At 44.3% G+C, this 19,487-nt stretch overlaps 1 protein-coding gene across 10 annotated transcripts in view; it reads left to right on the plus strand.

Moving 5' to 3' along the window:
• Positions 1 to 19,487, plus strand: part of caska (calcium/calmodulin-dependent serine protein kinase a) — a 116,637-nt gene that overhangs the window by 88,020 nt on the left and 9,130 nt on the right. For 2 of the 10 annotated variants that reach the window (XM_072397376.1, XM_072397377.1), the window contains exons 12-22: positions 167 to 244; positions 2,082 to 2,129; positions 5,178 to 5,258; positions 9,104 to 9,292; positions 9,456 to 9,534; positions 10,828 to 10,913; positions 12,059 to 12,127; positions 14,822 to 14,890; positions 15,597 to 15,632; positions 18,074 to 18,115; positions 18,581 to 18,777. In XM_072397376.1, the coding sequence (XP_072253477.1) occupies positions 167 to 244; positions 2,082 to 2,129; positions 5,178 to 5,258; positions 9,104 to 9,292; positions 9,456 to 9,534; positions 10,828 to 10,913; positions 12,059 to 12,127; positions 14,822 to 14,890; positions 15,597 to 15,632; positions 18,074 to 18,115; positions 18,581 to 18,777 (974 nt within the window). The remainder of the gene's footprint in view (positions 1 to 166; positions 245 to 2,081; positions 2,130 to 5,177; positions 5,259 to 9,103; positions 9,293 to 9,455; positions 9,535 to 10,827; positions 10,914 to 12,058; positions 12,128 to 14,821; positions 14,891 to 15,596; positions 15,633 to 18,073; positions 18,116 to 18,580; positions 18,778 to 19,487) is intronic. The other 8 variants (XM_072397381.1, XM_072397382.1, XM_072397385.1 and 5 more) reach the window with 6 other exon arrangements.

A 19,487-nucleotide genomic window follows, 5' to 3' on the forward strand; every position in this document is an offset into this window, starting at 1 on the left:
GAGTGATTGAAGTGTAACATTTGAGACTTTTGGTTTCTTAATAAGAATTTAGGAAAAAGCCGTTTGGTCTCATCCAACGGCCGAAGCAGGCAGGGATCGCAGTGTTTCTCACAGTTTCACTCTCGTACTGACCAACTGACAGATTTCTCCCTTTCTTTCATTTCAGCTCTACGATAAGATCAACACCAAGTCGTCCCCACAGATCCGAAACCCCCCCAGTGATGCCGTGCAGAGAGCCAAAGAGGTGGCTGAACACACACTCATTCCCTCACTCACTCCTCGTGTCTGTCCTTTTCCTCTTCTCGTGATAATCTCAGAGTTCACTTGCTTTTCTTTTCCGACTCAAACCTCTGTCGACTTCATTAATCCCACAGACCTCCTGCTCGCTAAAGCTCTAACTCCTCACTGCTGTGGACCATCTGCTCACAGCCAGGCACAACCAGAGGTTCTCAAGGAGTAACAAACACTGCAACACGTCATTTAAAACCTGGAGGGGGTCGAGGTCCCGGTGAACATGGCTTGAGGCCGTGTAGCAGCACAGTTTGAGTTTAGCTGGTTCGGGATCTGCGGTCGGAGCAGCTTTTATAAAGATCTCCAGCGTCTGACTTCATCCCTCTTTATTACAGACGCTGGTGGGTGTAGCAGACCCACAGACACCACAACAGTGCGTCTGTAGACTATTAGCCTCCTTTTTCTCTCTTACAGAGTCACATTATCGTCTCCAGGGTCTGACTCTGAACTCATCACAAACAGTGAGTGTGGGTTTGTGTGTTTGTCTCTCAGTAGGCTGCAGAGTGGAGCTGCTGCTTAATAAGCAGGGTGGCAGGAGAGGGGGGTCAGCGGCAGGATTTTTTTAGAGGGCTTTTTGTACCCTCGTGTATGCAGGCGGCTACACAAAACGCTGCCATGTTTGCGTTGTGTGCTTTGTTGAGGGAGCAATTAAAAAGCCTGAACAGAGAGGGAGTGGGTAAGGGGCTCACGTCGTAAATCCCTCAGCTGTTAAGACAGGGGAAGCCATTTAGGGGAGCTTGGTTTTTATGTGGCTTTGGTTCATGTCAGAGAGACCTGTCTCTATAACGCAGCTCTTTATGAGACATTTTAGGCTGCTCATAAAGTCTGGTTCATGTTTTCCTACTTAAATCAGCTGAAATTGTTCAAAGTTGTGGAATGAGCCAGAACAGATGCAGTTTTTGATCTGTCGATGCAGGACATTTGGTCAGAATAAAGACTGATGCAGTTCAGACTCCTCAGTTTTGTCTGCTTTTTAAACCAAGGATCAAGGACATCCTGTTTGCTCCGGGAGCCGATTACAGCTGCTGCTGTTAAGTAGATATTAAAGTAAATATTTCCACACTGATAACCAGCTGCCACAAGAACAAAGACACAACATGTGGTCAGTTTTTGTATGACTTTATGGGGGTTATAGGACAGGCGATTGGTTCTCCAAAGCTTCTTCACAGAGATCGATCAGGTTTGAACTCTTTCAGTGGAGTTTGCTTGTGTGGATCCCAGTCAGCTACCTTCACCACAAGCATTCCATCTTTAATTTATCTGGAACCCATAAAAGCACCAGCACAATGTCTTCAAATCCCCTCAGGTTTAAAGCATCTATTTATCCCACTGTTAGAGGTTTCAGGCCTCCAAATGAAACCAAATCAAGGTGATCTCGCACTGAATTATTGTCCTCAGTGGAAAACCCGTTTACGGGCATATCAACAACCATCCATGGTTGTGCCTTTTAGGAAAGTCCCCTCTTCTTCTTCCTCTTCCTCTGTCTCTGCTTTGCTCTGTCTGATACGCTTTGAAACAATCACACTTCAGCTTTCAGTGGTCTCTTTTGCGGTTCCACTCCAACTTTTTAGGTGCTCCAAAAATCAACAACACTCCTTTTCTGACTGCACTAATTCCCTTTTTAAAAAAACTAAACAAGCTCTGTAGGCTACTTTTCTTGGGACTAAACCTTTCGTCTTAACAGTAGAAACTAATCCCTGACCTCTGCCGTGTCTCGCCTTTAAATTCTCACCTGTGAGCACTGAAAACGCCCTGTGTAACACCTCTTCCTCTGTCTTCCTCCTCTTAAGAGTTCCTCCCAAGATGGAGCGAGTGGCGCTTTGAAACATCTGGAATATGTAAGACCTCATCACACTCCTGCCATGTTCACAACACAGCAGAGCACGAGACGGGATTAGGTGGCGCTGCTTCAAAGTGTTACAATGTTGGAGGTGGTTGAAGCGAGGAGGACTGCTGCGTAGCGGATTTTAAATAAAATGCTTTTACAAAACTGCAGTGAAATTATGACACAAAACCAGATACAACGACCAAACCGTCACAGTAACCATGAACCGCTCGTTGTGTCCAAACCCGTGTGTGCTCAGCCCCTCATGTGTACGCATGTGGAAACAAAGCATGTGCACGTGATACTGGCGCACGTGACCGTCATCGTGTGGCAGGATTTCAGCTACATTTGCATGGGGCTTCTGGACCCCATCTTACCTGCTCAGCTTGGGCTTTAGGACCACGGGAACCTTTCCATCGTTCTGAGGCGGTTTCTTTTTGTGGTGCAGACAACGCGAATGGGCCGCGATTTATTGAAAGCGTGAACACAACACCAGAACCCACCATTTTTATTAAAAGCTGGACGTATGAAGTAAAGATTTTTATATGAGCAACAAAAACCTAAACCAAAGCCCTCTGTTTGCTGAGCCGATGTGTTACCGAGGAGTTAACACCCCCCGTGTATGCAACACAGAAAAAACCCTCGATCCCTTCAAGGTCTCTCAGTCGCCCTCACCCTTAGAGCCGCATGGTCCAAATACACCTGAAGAACGCTTGTTCATTGGGGACCCTGCCCCTCCACTTTAGAGGAGGCGGATTATGGTGATGGTATTTGCACACATTCATCCATGTGCCTACATGCACTGCTTTACCAGGAGGTTCATCACAAACCTTAAACCCCTTCACATTACTCGGGTTGGACGTCTGCTTTGTCATCTCGTAGTCTGCTCCCAACTTAGCTACTTAAACGATTAAACAAAGTACGGGAAATGATTGTCTTTGTCCCAAGTTATTAATCCTTTTATTTATGCCTAAAGCGCTTAATAAACGAGGAAGAGGAGTGTTTAAACATGCTGGAGTCATCTGGACCGTGATGACTGTGCTCTAGTTTCAGTTTGTGATAACGGATGGTTCTTTTGTATGACATCTACCTGTTTATATTGTTGTGTACAGTGTGTGTGAGTTTTGTTGTATTCATTCTGTTGGCAGAAGCTGCTGCTTTTGGAAAATAGATTTAAAATCTTACGAGTTTCTATTTTCTGGTTAAATATAAAAGATTAGCTCTAAGTTTCTCTTTTATTTTGGGGATCATGCAGCAGAGGTCATCAAGCCCTCCTGCCCCCCCAGAGTGTCAGGGTTTGGAAAGCTCGATGACCACTACTTCTTAATCCCCGAAAGGAAAGGTGTTCCATTTCCTGCAATACAAAGAGGGAGGGCCAAGTGGAGGTGGAGGAACGGGGATTGGGCCTTCCAGTCATATCTCAGTCCTGCTCCAGCCTTTTTGTACAAATACGGACCCACCCAGAGGTTCCAATCTTTGCTCTCTAATGACTGAATAGTTGTGGTCTAACTCTAACTGGCAGGTTTTAAACTGGACGTCATGTTTTTGGCTTTGCATCTTTCTCCTGTTTGTACAGCGGTGGAATGAAAGTTTACTCTTATCGGATCAACGATCCTCTGCACACCGGAGCCTGGCGCTCATGAAGCGTTCTTCTTTTTGTTGCTTTGTGGCGAGTAGCGAGCGGTTTGGTGCTTTACGGGACAGACAATGAAACATAGTCATGTTAGCCCGATTCTTTCATTGGAAGCCCAAGAACAAGCTGGAGAAATCTCAAGTTAAACAAAGTATTTACTAGAGGTCACATGTAAAGTATGGCAGCGCTGGACTCTGAGTGATGAGCTCTCGCAGGAAATCCGTCAGGCCGAGCCCCGATATCCAGAAACATTTGATATTTATATTCAGCTTTATCTCCCAGAGGTCGTACTTACACTTGACAGAGTATAATTGACCAGTTTTTAGTGGCATGAGCAGGACAACCACTGTCCTCGCCGTGTTCTTTGGATGTGATAAACAATGTGTGTGTGAGTGTTGTTTTAGGAATGTACCAGTCTGTCCGACAAGACAGAGAAGCTTCATCTGACCCGGTTATTTAGTAATGCTATCTTAAAGTCTTGGACCATCTAAGGTCATCTATTGTGTAGTATGAGCAGAGTGGAAAAGTACAAACTTGGAACATAGGTTATTTAGTAAAATACAGAATATGAATACATAATGTCTCAGAACAAAGCCAATCATAACAGTCATACAGGTCCTGGAGCAAATGGTTCTAATAAATCGCCACACCGAGATTAAATGAAAAGCAGTTAATTACAGAAATGGAAACAGGAATCGCTGGTTAACTGTGATACTGAAGAAAACTTCACGATGGTTACGACGGGCACCTGAGATTCTCAAGAAGCGTTTGTCAGTCTGGACTCAAATTAATCCCACTGACTAACTTTGCTTTAGTGTTCAGGCTTTTGTCTTTCCTGCTGAAGGCCCATCACACATAATATCCGGTTATTTAATTTAAATGAGGGTAAGAGTGCAGGTCCTCTGTAATCAGTTAAATTACAGAAGACCTGTAATGCTGATGTATCGTAGCATATGGTTTTGATATCCCCGTAAGAGCTCACTCATGAATGTAACAAGCGAATGTGATTTAGAGATAATGAATACCTGGATGTATACACACTCTACACACCCCTCTGCTTGCCAAGCAGCAACTCCACAACACACACACCCCCGCTCAGAGGCCTCACCTCTACAATGCCACATTCACCAGTCAGGCGCAACATAACTGAAGCCGACATCAAACTAAGTGACTTAAAAAGTGCAAGAGGAGGGGCAAAGCCTTGACCAGATTCCTTGACTCGCTGTGTTGTGTCCAAAGTGGGTCTCACACTGGCTGTGGACCTGAACGAGGAGGTGTCGGGGGGGTATGAGGCGGGCTGTGGGGTCTGCATACACCGTCTGAGGTGCAGCACATACAGGAGGTTGTGCAGGTGGGAGCGATCTGGGCTCAGAGACGGAGAGGAGCTCTGGCGGATTAAAACAAAGTCTTCTCTCTCCGTATCCTCAGGTACTGGAAGAGATCTCCTGCTACCCAGAGAAACACGAAGCTAAAGAACTCAGACGGATACTGACGCAGCCTCATTTCATGGTGAGTCAAAAAAGAGATGCACATAAAGCTGATAAGGGCACGCACTCAGGGGTCTGGTGCAACACGCTGCAGAAATGTGGTTCATATCTCTACTCTGCAGTTCCTCAATGCTCTTATTTCCTCTGCCTGTGTACAAGGTTCAGAGCTGTAACGATAGACTTTAGCCTGTGCATTGCTCAAAAGTCAGGGGCAAACTGACCCAAAAAAAAACATCACCATCCAGGAGTGATTCTGCTGGAATGGATCTGAGTTCAGATTCAAAAGTACATGCCGCTCTGTGCTGGTCTGCTGCTCTCCCCACTAATCCTACCACATTAATGCTTCTGATTACCTTCTCTGATCAATGACCTGCTCAGTATCAGAAAAACAAACCATCAGAGATGGAAGGAGGGGGCGGACACGAAAAAGAAAGCAGTCTAAGAGGTGAGAAATGTATCACAATGAAGTGATGATGAGGGAAAAGCTCAGTAATGAAGATAAACGACAGGAGAGGCTGCGGACTGTGAGCTGAGTAAGAACAGGGATCAGTTAGCCGTGTCTGATGCGATGTGCCGTGTTGGGTCAGAGGCCTGGCTTCTTCATGCAGCTTCGAGAACGTAAGCTGACGTGTTCTACATTCCAGCGGGTTCAAGTGAAAGCCAAGAGAGCACGAACCGCGACAGGTCTCTGTGTTTGTTGCATGAGTCTGAGAGTGGCTCTGAATTCTTTTTAGGAAAAATATTTCCCCAAAGTCGGTATTTTAGGGGTGGGAGGGACACTTTGTTGAAGCAAGAAGATGAGTCAACATAGTGTGAGCAAATCCATTGTTTCTGATAGCCAGCAAGAGGGAGCTCCAAAGGGAATCCAGTCATTATCTTAATGAGTTTATGGTTTTAATCACTCATTTAAAGTTTTCTCCAGCACAGCTTGGTGCTCCCTGACGTTAAAGCAGAGGGAGTTTTAGGGTGAGGTTTACCCTCTGATAAGGTGGTGCTCAGTGGGTGGGCCTGGGGTTTTCAGTTCAATGCGCTCACTCGTACGTCCCGAGTCATTAAATGGACCCGATAACGTGTTTACACACAGTTTGTGCCTCTAATGAACTGAGTTAAGATTACTTTCTTGTATAATTTAGTTCAACGATTTATGAAAGTAAACTGTGAGGTTTATGATACCAGATTATTATTATTTTTGAAGTTGGTTCTGTGGAAAAGTGAAGTTCTCCAAAACAGGTGAACTTCGACAGCAAATGTATGACATTAGGAAAAAATGACACGACACTGACCTTTTCATCTGTGAAACAGTGCAGAGAACAGGATCCGTGCAATCTCACATCCTTTTCCTCCTCTGAATGCTGTCGAATGCACAGAAAAGGCCTCAGACCAAGCATCTTTTGGTCATAAATGTGATGAATACTGCAGGATGTGTGGGTTGGTTTTTTTTTTTACATTTCATAGTTGGAACAAGGCATCCATCATGTCCCTCTCAGGCTCTTTTCTTGTTTCTGTTGCTGCTTTGCTTTTTAATTCTCTCATCTGCATTCACTCGAGCACCCCCACACAGCGTGGAGGGATCAGTTAACCCGTTAACCATGTCCTCATCAGGGCCCAGACAGACAGCCTTACCTTCCTGTTTGACTCGGGACACATCTGATGTATTTTGACGTGGGAGTTGGAGAGGCTGCTCTGCAGTGTGTTTCTGCGTGTAAAACGCTGAAGGAAGACGGCGACAGGTTTCCACCTTTGGTTGAGGTTTGATTGCTGTCTTCTGGAGTTCACACCGGTTTGTTAAAGTGCCACTCAAGGTGCCTCTGTGGGTGTCAGAGGAGTGAAATCAAACACTGTGGGTGTGCTGTATATACATACACAGAGCAGTGCATCGGTTGAAGTTGAGATTGTAAACCTCCAGATCAGATTAAACCAGGACAAGTATGGACAATAACTGACTTGTAGTTCATAGCACACAGTATGAGCCCAATATATTTAGTGTTTTCTTCTCAACTTGATTGAATTTGCTAATAATCATCCCTGTTTTGCAACACAACAGCTTTTACCACTCAGTAATGTTGCCATTCCTTCTCAGCACACTTAAAATGTTCTGGGATTGAGAGTATACCAAACGATGGAGAGTTTTAGCTGTTATTTTGTCACCTTTCTTCTTGTAAACATGTCCTAAGGGGAGCAACAGTGTGAGGTTGTCACAGTTTTTCTTTCAAAATTCTCCACACATTCTCTACTGAGGACAGGTCACAACTGCCATACGGATGTCGGTGATCTCTGGTCTTTCAGACGGCACTGCATGGAAAACCGCCACCCGTCTACAGCTGATATAACCACATGGACAAAGATTACTGTGGGAAATCTTTGTAAAGCACTACAATACAGAGTTACAGTCAGAAATGCCACTTGAAACTTTACTGTCCAAAAGAAGCCTTTTGTTGACCTTCTGTGGGCCTGGAGGCTTCTGGGGTGGACCGACGCTGTGGAGCCGTGTATTGTGCTCAGACCAATCAGCGTTCCAGATCTTTGTTGGAAGAAATGGACGCCGTATGCTCCAGACCAAAGACCAAAAGGAGCATCCGGACTGTTCCTTGGCAAAGATCATTTCCACTTCTGTGATGGCAGCATTAAAGCAGAAAAGTTCACTGAGATTTTACAGCAACATATGCTGCCTTCAAGACCACATCTGTTCCAGGGACATTCATGCATTTTCAACAAGAGCACATTCTGAACACGTTACAAAGTCATGGCTCAGGAAGAAGAGGGTGCGGATAAAACTTTAAACACACCACGATAACCCCACATTGTTGTACAAGAATGAGACAAAATAACACCTGAAACTCTGCGGTGCCTGGTATCCTCAATGCAATGCCAGAAAGGAAAGGTAGAAAGTCTGACATTGTGAGAATGTCACATTACAGAAAGATGTGGTATGACCCACTCAGCCAAACATGAATGATGAAAACAATCACCAAGTTGATTCTATTAGATCTCAGAATCACAGGAAAACAAGCAGCACTGGTGTCCCCTGTAGACAGATCTCAGATGAGCTCAAATGAAGCACGCTAATGATCACTGTTTTAAGCAAAGCAATCTGCCGAATCACAGACGTACACTGCAGATCGCAGCAGTGGACTAAGTTACCAACATTGGAAAATTTTGCAGCCTAGATTTTGCCAGATATGTTTCAGCCAGAATTTGAGCACATGAGCGAGAGACTCAATCACAGCAGCGTGTACCGGTGTATCCGTTGATCCTCGCTGTTATAAATGTATACAACAGTCAGGTGGAGAATGAGGTGGGTGCAGCTGGTAATATTTAATTCTCCATCGATCTGTGAAATATCAACCCACCCAGCCTCCACTGACCGTAGCTACTCCTGAAACTGCGGTTCTCTGATTAAATTTGCTGCCCTCGAACATCTGCTACCTCTGCTGGTGTGTTGCCAGATCTGCAGTGGTTCAGCATTTCAGCGTCACTCTTCCCCAGATTAATCCAGCTGTTCTTGATCTCTGCAGTTTGAGTTGACAGCCCAAGTTCTGCAAGTTCTGACATCCAGAGAAGAGGAAGACAGAGCAGCTCGTTAGCTAATCACGAGTCCAAGGCTAATGCATCACATTTTTCTATTCGTAATGATCCAGTGTCAGTAGTTGTATAATAATAGCTTTTTTTCAGCATCTCACTCAGAATTTTGTCAGAAATGTTTTTAGTTTAATAACTGAATTATAAACGAGTTTTAAATCTCAGATATTGATTCGAGCTTCAGTCTGTTGGAATGTGGTAAAATACCTCCAGTTGAAACAGGGGATCCACAAACTGCAGCTTTAGCCCAGCTTTCCTCCCTCTAACTGTTTCTCTGCACGGCCGCAGGCGCTGCTGCAGGCCCACGACGTGGTTGCCCACGAAGTTTACAGTGACGAGGCCCTGCGGGTGACCCCTCCGCCCACCTCGCCCTACCTGAACGGAGAGTCCCCAGAGAGCGCCAACGGAGACATGGACCTGGAGAACGTCACCAGAGTCCGTCTGGTCCAGTTCCAGAAGAACACAGATGAGCCGATGGTACGCTGCCTCACAGACTGAGCTGTGCAGAGAGTCGCGTCAGATCACTGATGGTGTTACATCTGAAGTGTCTAAAACTATCACACAATACTGCATTTACCATGACAGCGGAACCTCCTGCAGCACCGCGACGTTAACAGATTGTTTGCGTTATTTCTCGCAGGGTATCACACTGAAGATGAACGACTCAAACCACTGCATCGTTGCGAGGATAATGCACGGAGGAATGATCCACAGACAAGGTGGTGTCACCTGCACCTGCAGCATGGACATTTTACACATTTCTATGTAAAATAATCCTCAAAATGCACAACAGGGCAAAGTTTGCTGAGCCTCTGCTGATATAAGACTTTTCTGTCAATACATCCTTTATTTGTTTAATCAAACCTATACAAAAAAATGGAACCATTTATATTTAAATTAGGCCTGAATTGATAAGTTGTTGGACAAAATTACAATCCAGCTCCTCAAGTTTGAGGATTTGCTGCTTTTCTGTTTCATGTCACTAATCACATTTAGATTGTTAGTCCAACCACAACCAGATTTTTTTAAATGAATGTATACATGTATGTATTCACTCTGCATGTTTACGCTAAACTAGACTCAAACAGTCCATCTTTTTGCTTCTTTCTTTAAAAAACACTGAAGCGTACATTTCTATAAAAGCAAAGAAAGCTGCCAACATTCATATTTTTCTGTTTTCTTTGTCAAACATGGCAGAAAATAGGATTGTTCGCTCTGCATTCAGCTTTCAGTTTCACTTACATGCACAATGATCTCCAACAGTCACACATCCTCCAGTCAGTAACTGCTTCAGTGCATGTTTACTGGGACGAGGACGGTGGTTCCAGTTAAATGGGCCAGTTCATGTGACCGTACTGACTGTAAAGAGATTTTAAGAGATCATAATTGAGCTCTGGGACCTTTTTAATAACTTTACAACAAAAAGAAGCTACCTCAAACTTATATCAATTCAGTTCATGGATCTTCTTTGTAAAGAGGATTTTATCTGTTCTCACTTAATTCTCATCCATTTTCTCCAACATAAGGCCAAAAAGATGTTGTAAGTCACTCTGAATAAAACTATTTAACTCTAAAAATGAGAAGTTATCACGAGTTATGACAGTCATTGTCGTTATTTGAGACAGATGATGGTTTCTTGTTTTTTCTTTTGTCTTATGGAAATGGGCTTTAACACACTCCTCTTATCCAAGGCTTTAAGTTCATGTTTAAAGCACAGAGCCCTCTGCCAGCTGCTACCCCTGAAGTTGTACTTCCACTCCTCCTCTTCCAGCTTCACTGTTATTATTCATCTAAATCTTCAGCTCTTTTTAAATTACCGATAAAGAACAAAAGATTTTCACTTAGCAAGCGAAATGTCGGCACCCTTTACATTGCGATGGTGGCATCCAGTAATTAACCCCTTCACCTTAATTACAAAGGGTGCTTTCTCCTGCTTTAGTTGTGGTGGGAACAACAGCAACAGAGGCTAATGAAACGGGGTTTTTTTCTTCTAACTTCTCATTTTCTCTCAGGAACTTTGCACGTTGGAGATGAGATCAGGGAAATCAACAGCATCAGTGTGGCCAACCAGACTGTCGAGCAGCTGCAGAAGATGCTGGTGAGTCAGCGCACACTGACTTCATGAGGGCTGAGTCTCAGAACTTTGGGTTTACGTTGTTTCAGCTGATCGTCACTTAAAGATGAACAGTTTCTCTCAAAGACATCACCAGAGTTGACGAGGTGTGGAAACTAACTGCATGAGTCGGAGAGGGAGGAGAAGAGGTGCTAAAATAAGATGTCAAAGAAATATGTGACCTTGGCTGAGTGACGGCACATTTTACAATCAGGCAAACGAAACAAAACGTTTCTGAGACGCTCCTGGTGTGAAGGATGGAGGAAGTGTAGATGGGTTTGTGTCACAGACGTATGAGTACAACTAGGGGGCAAAAAGCAGCGCTCATCCTGGTCTGTCCGGGACGTTCACGCTCCTAAGCAGAGGTGACGACGCAGTTCACTGTGCCAGCCACCATAACGGAGGAGGATCGCAGCTGAAAAGCCTGGAAGGAGGCAGCAAACCTTCAAAGCTCTGATCTCGTGTTGTCAGACCTGTAACTACAGACTTCATTATTATATGCACCTAATGATTTGCATGTATGCAGATCTCCCTTTGTGTAACGGGCAGGGACATTACTCACTAACCTGTCTCTGTCAAGAATAACATCTGAATCTGTTTACTAATCACACATTTGATAACAACTATATTGATACAACCATTTCCAGCCCCTGTCTCACTCTGAGCTGCTGTCACTGGTTCGGTTACAGTATGCTTACCGTGTAAAGTGTAAAACCTGAAATGTTGCAGACTGATTGTTGTGAACACTTTTACTTTTTAAGCCCAGTGAAACTAACGTTACCACCTGCCGCTGATGCTGTCAAATAAGAGGCTCCAGAAAACGTAACCAATCAAAAACCAGGGAAAATCCCTCAGAAATATGGTCAGCTTACAAGTTTCTGTTGAAACTGTGAGCTGTGAAATGGTGCTAAATAAGATCCTCCTCCTGAAATCCATACCAGTGCCAGCATATGCTTTGTCACCAGTAAGGCGGCTGTTCTGCAAACCTTTGTTTCCGCCACACTCTGCCGCATAAAGACAGCAAAGATGTGTGAGCGTGTGCAAAAGATTTTAATTGAATCCCTTTACAGTGTTGCTGATCGAAGCTATAACTCACAGTATCGTGTGTGTGTGTGTGTGTGTGTCCACAGAGGGAGATGCGAGGCAGCATCACCTTCAAAATCGTGCCGAGTTACCGGACGCAGGGCTCCTCGTGTGAGGTAACGGCTCCTCTTCTTCTTTGATAATTGTGATTGTGAGCTCCTGATCTGGTTACTAACTGCTCGCCTGGTTACTGAGCGTGTGCGTGCGTGTAACCAAAGTATGTTGCGTGTGTGTGTGGTGTGTGTTTTGCCGGGGCTGGGTCAGATATTCAGCACACCAATTTCACAACCAAGATACCGGAACTCTGTTCATCCCCACCTCCTTCGCCTCCTTCTCTGGTCCGGGAATGAGTCGCAACTTTCTGTGTGATCCCGTCCTGTTCTGCCCGGAAAACAGCCGCTACACCCCAACACACACACACACACACACACACACACACACACACTGGGGCAGACAGAATAACAGTAAACCTCCGTCTCCACAGCATCCAGCTGCGTGATGAGTTGAACTCCGGCTCAGTCGGTGTTTCAGTCTCCACTGGAAACGTTTCAGGAGTGAACCATCTGTTCCTCAACATTTGGCTCAGAGTTATTTTGTGTTATAAAGCTGCTGTTTCTGATACATTCGATGAAAATTAAGGTAGATTTACATATCAGTTGGACTCCTTAAGAGAATCTGCAAAAAACAGCCTGGTCACTGTGTAAAGAGAGGCATCCTCTTTGAGACAGTTTCCACAAATTTAGATGAGATACTCAAAGGAAGGCCACATTAGGAGCCAGTTCGTGCTGTTTGTTAGTTTTTTTTCTAACCATAACCCTGCGGTGCATCCCTGGCGTGTGATCGTGGGGAAAAAAAGCACAGTGTAGCCTGTAACGTCTTATAGACAAAGCAGTGTGATATGAGTGCATGTGAACAGCCTTTGAGCTTTCAATTAGATGAGAAAAGCTCTAACAATGCAGCACTTTTACCATTCTGTTCACACTTGTGTCAAACAATGTCAAACATTTCAGCATTTCCTCTAAATTTCCTCTTTTTGGGAGCAGTTTCATGGAGGATTGAATGTTTTATTTTTATTTTTTAATCGGGATCAAAAAGCAATAGTTTTCTTTAGAAACTGTTTCCACGCAGTTGTTTCCCAACGACTGTAAACTCAGAGTTAAAAGACTGTTCAGACTCAGACCGATTAAAGGCTGATTGAGACGTTCCTTTGTGTGCACAGCGGGCTTTGTCATCAGTCATTTTAAATGTCAGTCTCACAGCACAGCGGCGAGCTTTTGTCAGTCGATGTTATGACAACACTGATGATTTTATCTGCAGCACATCACCATGGTAATAGCTGCTGGTTAATCCAGCTGGTTCCTAATCCTGACATCTACAGTAAAAAGCCAATCGTTTGTGTTTGTGCGAGTCAGTTTTTTTAGATGTTAAAGAGTGTAAACAGCAGCAGGGAACCAGCGGCAGGGCTCTCAGGGTAACATCACAGTTTATGACGGCTTCGAGGAGAGTAAAGATGAAAATAAAGGCTTCAAACAGAATGGGCTTTGATTGCAGCAGAAAAAAATTAAAGCAAACACAGTTGAAGTTTTATGCAGCTGAAACTTCAAACTAACCCTTTAAGATGAAGAGTGCGAAACAAACACACTGAAAACAACTGTTTTCAGGTAAAGAGGTATTTCTGTTATCTTGTCCGGCCCCTTTTTTCAGCATCTGTTCACACATTTTCACAATCAATTGTGGACGACCAAAAGACCTGAAATGCAGACCTAAAAAAGCCCCGAGTGTGTAAGGTACTCGTACAACATATCCAACCGTTTTAAATGTGCTGTGGTATAATGAACATCTTACCAATCAGCTTTCCACGGTGTGGACGTGAGGGCCCTCATCTTCACCGTGCTGAGCTGCTCTTTGATTGTGGCGGCTTCAGAGAGTTCTTTGAAAACAAAAGATTACATCAGAAACTGTTCATTTAAAGAGGCAAATGATGGAAAGAAAGAAAAAAACGGTGTCAAGCAAAAGGAGTTTAGAGCTTAGAGATGGGGAATTTACTCGTGTAAGGTGGCATGTGGCAGTGGTCAACCTCATGTTTTTTTTTAACGATTACCTTGAAAATGTGGTGACAAGGTTCAAACTCTGTTAGACAGAAGAAGCCTGGCCAGCAAACAACATCCATGCTGTAACTTTTTATTATTTTACCAACTTAAACGTTTCAAAGCTGTTTTTGTTGATCACCTGAGGTTAAACTGATTTGTTTAGAAGCTTCCTTTAGTTTTTACTCATCATTTTTGCTCATAGTTCAGATTTATCGACACAAAAACTTCACCTTCTTCATCTTGAGTTTCACGGCTCGTTTGAATAGTGTTATGTCCTCCATTCAGACTCTGATTTCAGCTCTTTTGGTCTTCCAGCGCGGTCTGTGTTAGTGATGACCTCATGGTCTGCTGCTCAGATGAGAATGTCGTGTCAGTGTAGCGCCCCCCTGTGGTGATGTAAGGACATGCAGGCTACAGGGCCGCAAGTGATGCTGTCTCCCATGTTTTGTTGACGCATTTCATTACGTCAACGCTGTGGTGGGTCTCTATTGTGTTCTAAGATAAACCTTCTCCATCGCCTACAGTCGCTGCCCAGAAATGTGTGAGCGAGCGTGTGTGTGTGTGTGTGTGTGTGTGTGTGTGTGTGTGTGTGTGTGTGTGTGTGTGTGTGTGTGTGTGTGTGTGTGTGTGTGTGTGTGTGTGTGTGTGTGTGTGTGTGTGTGTGTGTGTGTGTGTGTGTGTGTGTGTGTGCGCACTGCTGACCTGTGTGTCTTATTTCAGAAAGAGTCCCCCACCACCTCCAGGCAGTCCCCTGCCAATGGCCACTCCAGCATTAACAGTTCTATCTTGGTAAGGACCCCCACCCCCAGAAAACCCCACAGACAGACCCACAACCATCTCTCTGTCCCCTCGGCGCACCTCATTTGTAACGCTGTGTCATGGTTTTTCTACATGTCCGTTTCTCCGTGTTAACGTACACTCATCATGATTTGTGTTCACTTTCTGAGCCGCGGCTGTTTCAGTAGCAGTAAGATTTAGAAGCAGGCGGGTCGCGATGTGGGTCACCTGACCTCCCTGTTCATTTGTTTGAGCCGAAGGCCCCCCCCCCCCCTTGTGTCCGATATCTCAGTTAACAAATTGGTGTGCCTCAGAAAGCCTGCTGCGTGCTGTGCCTCGCTGCTGACGCAAAAGTGGTCACAAATGGTACAAGTGGGGACGCATTTCCGCTCTGAATTGCACCAAGCAGGTCCTGCAGGCCCCTTATTTCCCCACCGAGGCTCCAGACAGACACTGTGGTCGTGCTGATGCTGCTTCGCTTGCTCTGTGCTTGCTTGGTTGCTCCACAGCCAGATCTGCTGGAACAGATGAGAATTACTCTCTTCTCCTTTCCACTGTCCTCTCTGTATCTTCTTTTTTTTTTTATTTGTTTCTGTCAAGAGTCGTAACTAAATTGCAAATAGATGTGCGTGCAAACCGTGTGTATTCTCTAAATCTTGTTCACTGATTCTACTTTTCTAAATCACATCTTTCTGTAATGACTGGTTCACTTCCACAGGACCTGCCATCCACCATCCAGCCCAAGGGTCGACAGGTAATCAAGTCACCTACTCACCTACCTGTACTCACACTCTCCTCAGTCTCCTGCTACATTTATCACATCCCTCCCCTTACTCAGAAATGTGTGTCTTGGCTCCTGCCCAACCCTATTTTCTGCCTCAAAAAAACTCATTAGTGTATTAGATAAACGTCAGACAGATGATTGGATTACTCATTGTGTGGCCAAACCCAACCATGAAGTTCTAACAAGAGCCGTTTCTAGATTAACTTGGGCTCTCGAGTTCATTTAGAAACGGCTCCATAGACTGATAACACTGACCATCCTCAGCCTTTAACATTTGTCAGAAACACTGCTTATGGTCTCTTTCCAAATAAATTAGTGTCCATACTTTTTGTTACCCAACAGAGTGGCTCGAAAAGCCAGAACACACCAGAGCAAAACAATGTCAAACAGCCGCTCCGATTGTTTGGTTTGTTTTTTATTAAAACCGCCCACATCAGCAGCATCTTTGATGCACCACCTGACACAAACTTCTCACCAACAATTCCCGCTCCAAACAAAGACATCCTGGCTTCTTTCCCACATCAGCTCGTACACGAGGCACAATCCCATCATTAAACCCTGTCAGAAATATTCCTTTGTGCAAATCAACAGGTTTAAATAGTTTAAACCAATGTCTCAATGTGGCTGAAAACTTAAATACTTAATTCTATCACACAAATAGTTTTAATGTAAAAGTAGTTTTAGATATCACCTGCTGACAGAAGCCGGTTATTGTCCCTTCACTGATGAGGTGTGAAATGTAGGAATATTAAAGTAAGTTTAGGCCGTTTGCAGTCAGAGAATGACTCAGATGTGTCAGTCGACCGACTTTGCAGGTTATTCTTCTGCTTTAAAGATGTAGCATCAATCATCAAAACATGCGCTATTTAATTTGTTAATTTAAAAACCGTCAACTTCATGTGGAAACTTCGCCACAGCCTTCGCATCGCAGCACTTCTTAACGGACACGAGTCACCTGGCGAGCTGCAGCACTGCGTCGCTGGAGCGTTCCGGCCGTCAGAGGAAGCTGTATCAGGCTGGGATACGGAGGAAAAACGTTGTCATTTTGGTCTTATCATGAGATTTGTTGACAGTATGAAAACTGTAGGTCATCGGAAATATTCTCTTCTGGGACAAAATCCACTACCATTAACTCAACACTTCACACTTAAATAGGCTGCAGATGTTCACCTTTTATCTGACCCATGAGAAGCAGAAACAATCCAAATTACACTTTCTTTTGAGGTCATCTGAGGAAAAAAAGATTGTATTGATTTTGAGAGCATGATACCTCTCGATCTGAATCGTTTGTTGTGTCGGTAACAACACACACATCTTTGTGACCCCTCGCCTTTCATCTGTTCTCTCCAACAAACACATCCAGATTTAATAAATCACACTGCAGTGGTCACACTGTTGGACAGCTACAGAGTACATAAACGTGTGCAGAAACGGTCACGTAGAGGTCTTCATAAGTCCATCCAAACCAAATTCATGATCAAACATTCAATAAAAAAGTTAAAAATGACCCAAAAATGAAAAATCTGGATCCAAAATTAAATGTAGAAATTCTTGCTGGCCAACGAAAGCTTAAAGAATACTTAAGTCACAGTTGTAACTAGCCAGTTGTAACCATAGCGATGAAGTAAGCTAACAAAGTTGAGAGGAAAATTAACGCAGGACTCGACAGTACAAAAGCAAAGCTCAGAGAGTCTCACATCTGAGCTGCTTTCTCTGTTTCAGTCATGTTGAAAATATGAAGAAGGCGACAGGAAAAGGCACAAAATCTATTAAACTAAACTGTTAACAGGTGATAACGGTCAGGAACTCACCTGGAACATGGAAAAGTCAAACACTTATTAAGACCTCCACCTGCTTAGTTTTGTTTTTATTTTCCAGTGAAATCAGTGATTTTAGTCCGTGTGTGTGACCACTGTTGTCATCAGTCTGACACTGTAGCGCACTTTCACGCTATGTTTGGTAACAGTGGCACAGGCATTGTTAAACATTGTCAGATATTAATCATTCAGATTAGCTGCAGTAACATAGGCAGTCATAGGCAGCATTAACTGACCCTCACCCCCCCCCCCCCTCGTGTCATCCCCTCAGTGTTGATGTGTGCGCACCCCCCTCACAAACATCTTTCACCTCCTCTGAGGTAATCCAGCATTGTTCACCTGTTTTTATGCCGTGATAGTTTTACGTTTAAGACAAATCAAAGGTTCATGTGAGTGACCAGCAGAGGGCAGTAGACCATCAGATCTGTCTCATCAGTTTATTCCTGTCTGTAAAGTTTGATGAGGCTAATCTCCCTGTCTGACCACCATAAACCCCACACCTCCCTCCCCTCCAGCACCTTGACCCCCACACAGTTGTGTAGACATGACACAGCTGGTTTGCTGCATGATGTATGTGATGCTTTCAAATCCTAGATTGTATCCAGACCTTCAATCAAGGACAAAATGTCTGTTAAGGTAAGAGAAAGCCTTCTTTGACCCCCCCCAACCAAAAAAAAAACAGAAAAAAGACAACATCCCCCTCTGAACTTTTCTCCCAGACACTTTCACACTAACAAACGTTAGTTAAAGCTGTTTTCAGGCAGAATAAAGCTACAAACAATGCCTGTGCCGTAATTACCAGTGTGCATAGAGGCTCATTATTAGCCGAGGAGTGTTTGGGCTTAACACTCCTCCTTGGAAACCAGTTTCCAAGCTGGCAACAAGACACCCCCACCCCCCTGTGGAAAATCCACTGCTCATTACTTTAGGCCTAGCTGTCAGATACGTTCACCGTGTAACCACAATTATCGCTCTTTTCGTTTCACTGCACCCCTTCTGACTCTCACACCGTCCACCTCTTTTAATTGACTCGCCACCCCTCTCTCACACCTCCACCCATCAGTTGACTCCAGAGTTTGACCTCGTTTTTTTCCACCTTAGATCTTTGTGAGGGCCCAGTTTGAGTACGACCCGTCCAAAGACGAACTCATCCCATGCAAGGAGGCCGGCATTCGTTTCCGTGTGGGCGACATCATCCAGATCATCTCCAAGGATGACCACAACTGGTGGCAGGGCAAGCTGGAGAACATGAAGAACAGCACAGCGGGCCTCATCCCGTCACCGGAGCTGCAGGAATGGTGAGAACCATCATTTTATTCATGTAGCAGCTTTCGAAACAGTTGGAGTTCAGAGTTAAACGAACACCAACAAGAATTTATTGAAACTACATTTTAAATACAACTTTTAAAAGCTGTAGCTTTCCTTACCTGCTTTGGTCAAAATACCACAGTGTTTCCCCTTTAAACTGTCAGTTTACAGCTTTTACACACTATTATTAGTCTGAGAGCTCACACTAGCACACACCGAACCCGTCTGCAGTTCGACCATGAGCAGCTCGTACTGATCGTCCTTCAGGTAAAGTTTCATCACAAATTATGTTGATGAAGAGTCTCAGTCATCCAGGTCATGGTGAGAAAAACTGAAGAAGCCTTTCTAAGATGGGATAAGCCTTCTTTCAGATCCAAGAACTCGTCCTGTTGTCCTTATTCAAGCTCTTATGATCACAAGTTATGTGTTGAGTGGGCCGAGTAAAACGGCACCACAGACAGGAACATTGGGTGAGACAGCTGAGGTCAGATTTCCTTCCTGGGACATATAACACAGGATAATCTATCTCATTTCTTTATAAACTTAAGTAATTTATATGGCTAATGAGGAGTTCATGTTTGCTGTTAATATCAAATCAAAAGAGCTTCAACTTCCTGTTTCAGAGGAACAACGAGTGCAGGACATTTCTACTCTGATTGTAGTGATTTGTAGTACTGCAGAGACCCAATTATATGCTCTC

Source organism: Leuresthes tenuis, unplaced genomic scaffold (genome assembly GCF_036924035.1).
Source record: "Leuresthes tenuis unplaced genomic scaffold, fLeuTen1.0.hap1 SCAF_12, whole genome shotgun sequence".
Taxonomy (NCBI): domain Eukaryota; kingdom Metazoa; phylum Chordata; class Actinopteri; order Atheriniformes; family Atherinopsidae; genus Leuresthes; species Leuresthes tenuis.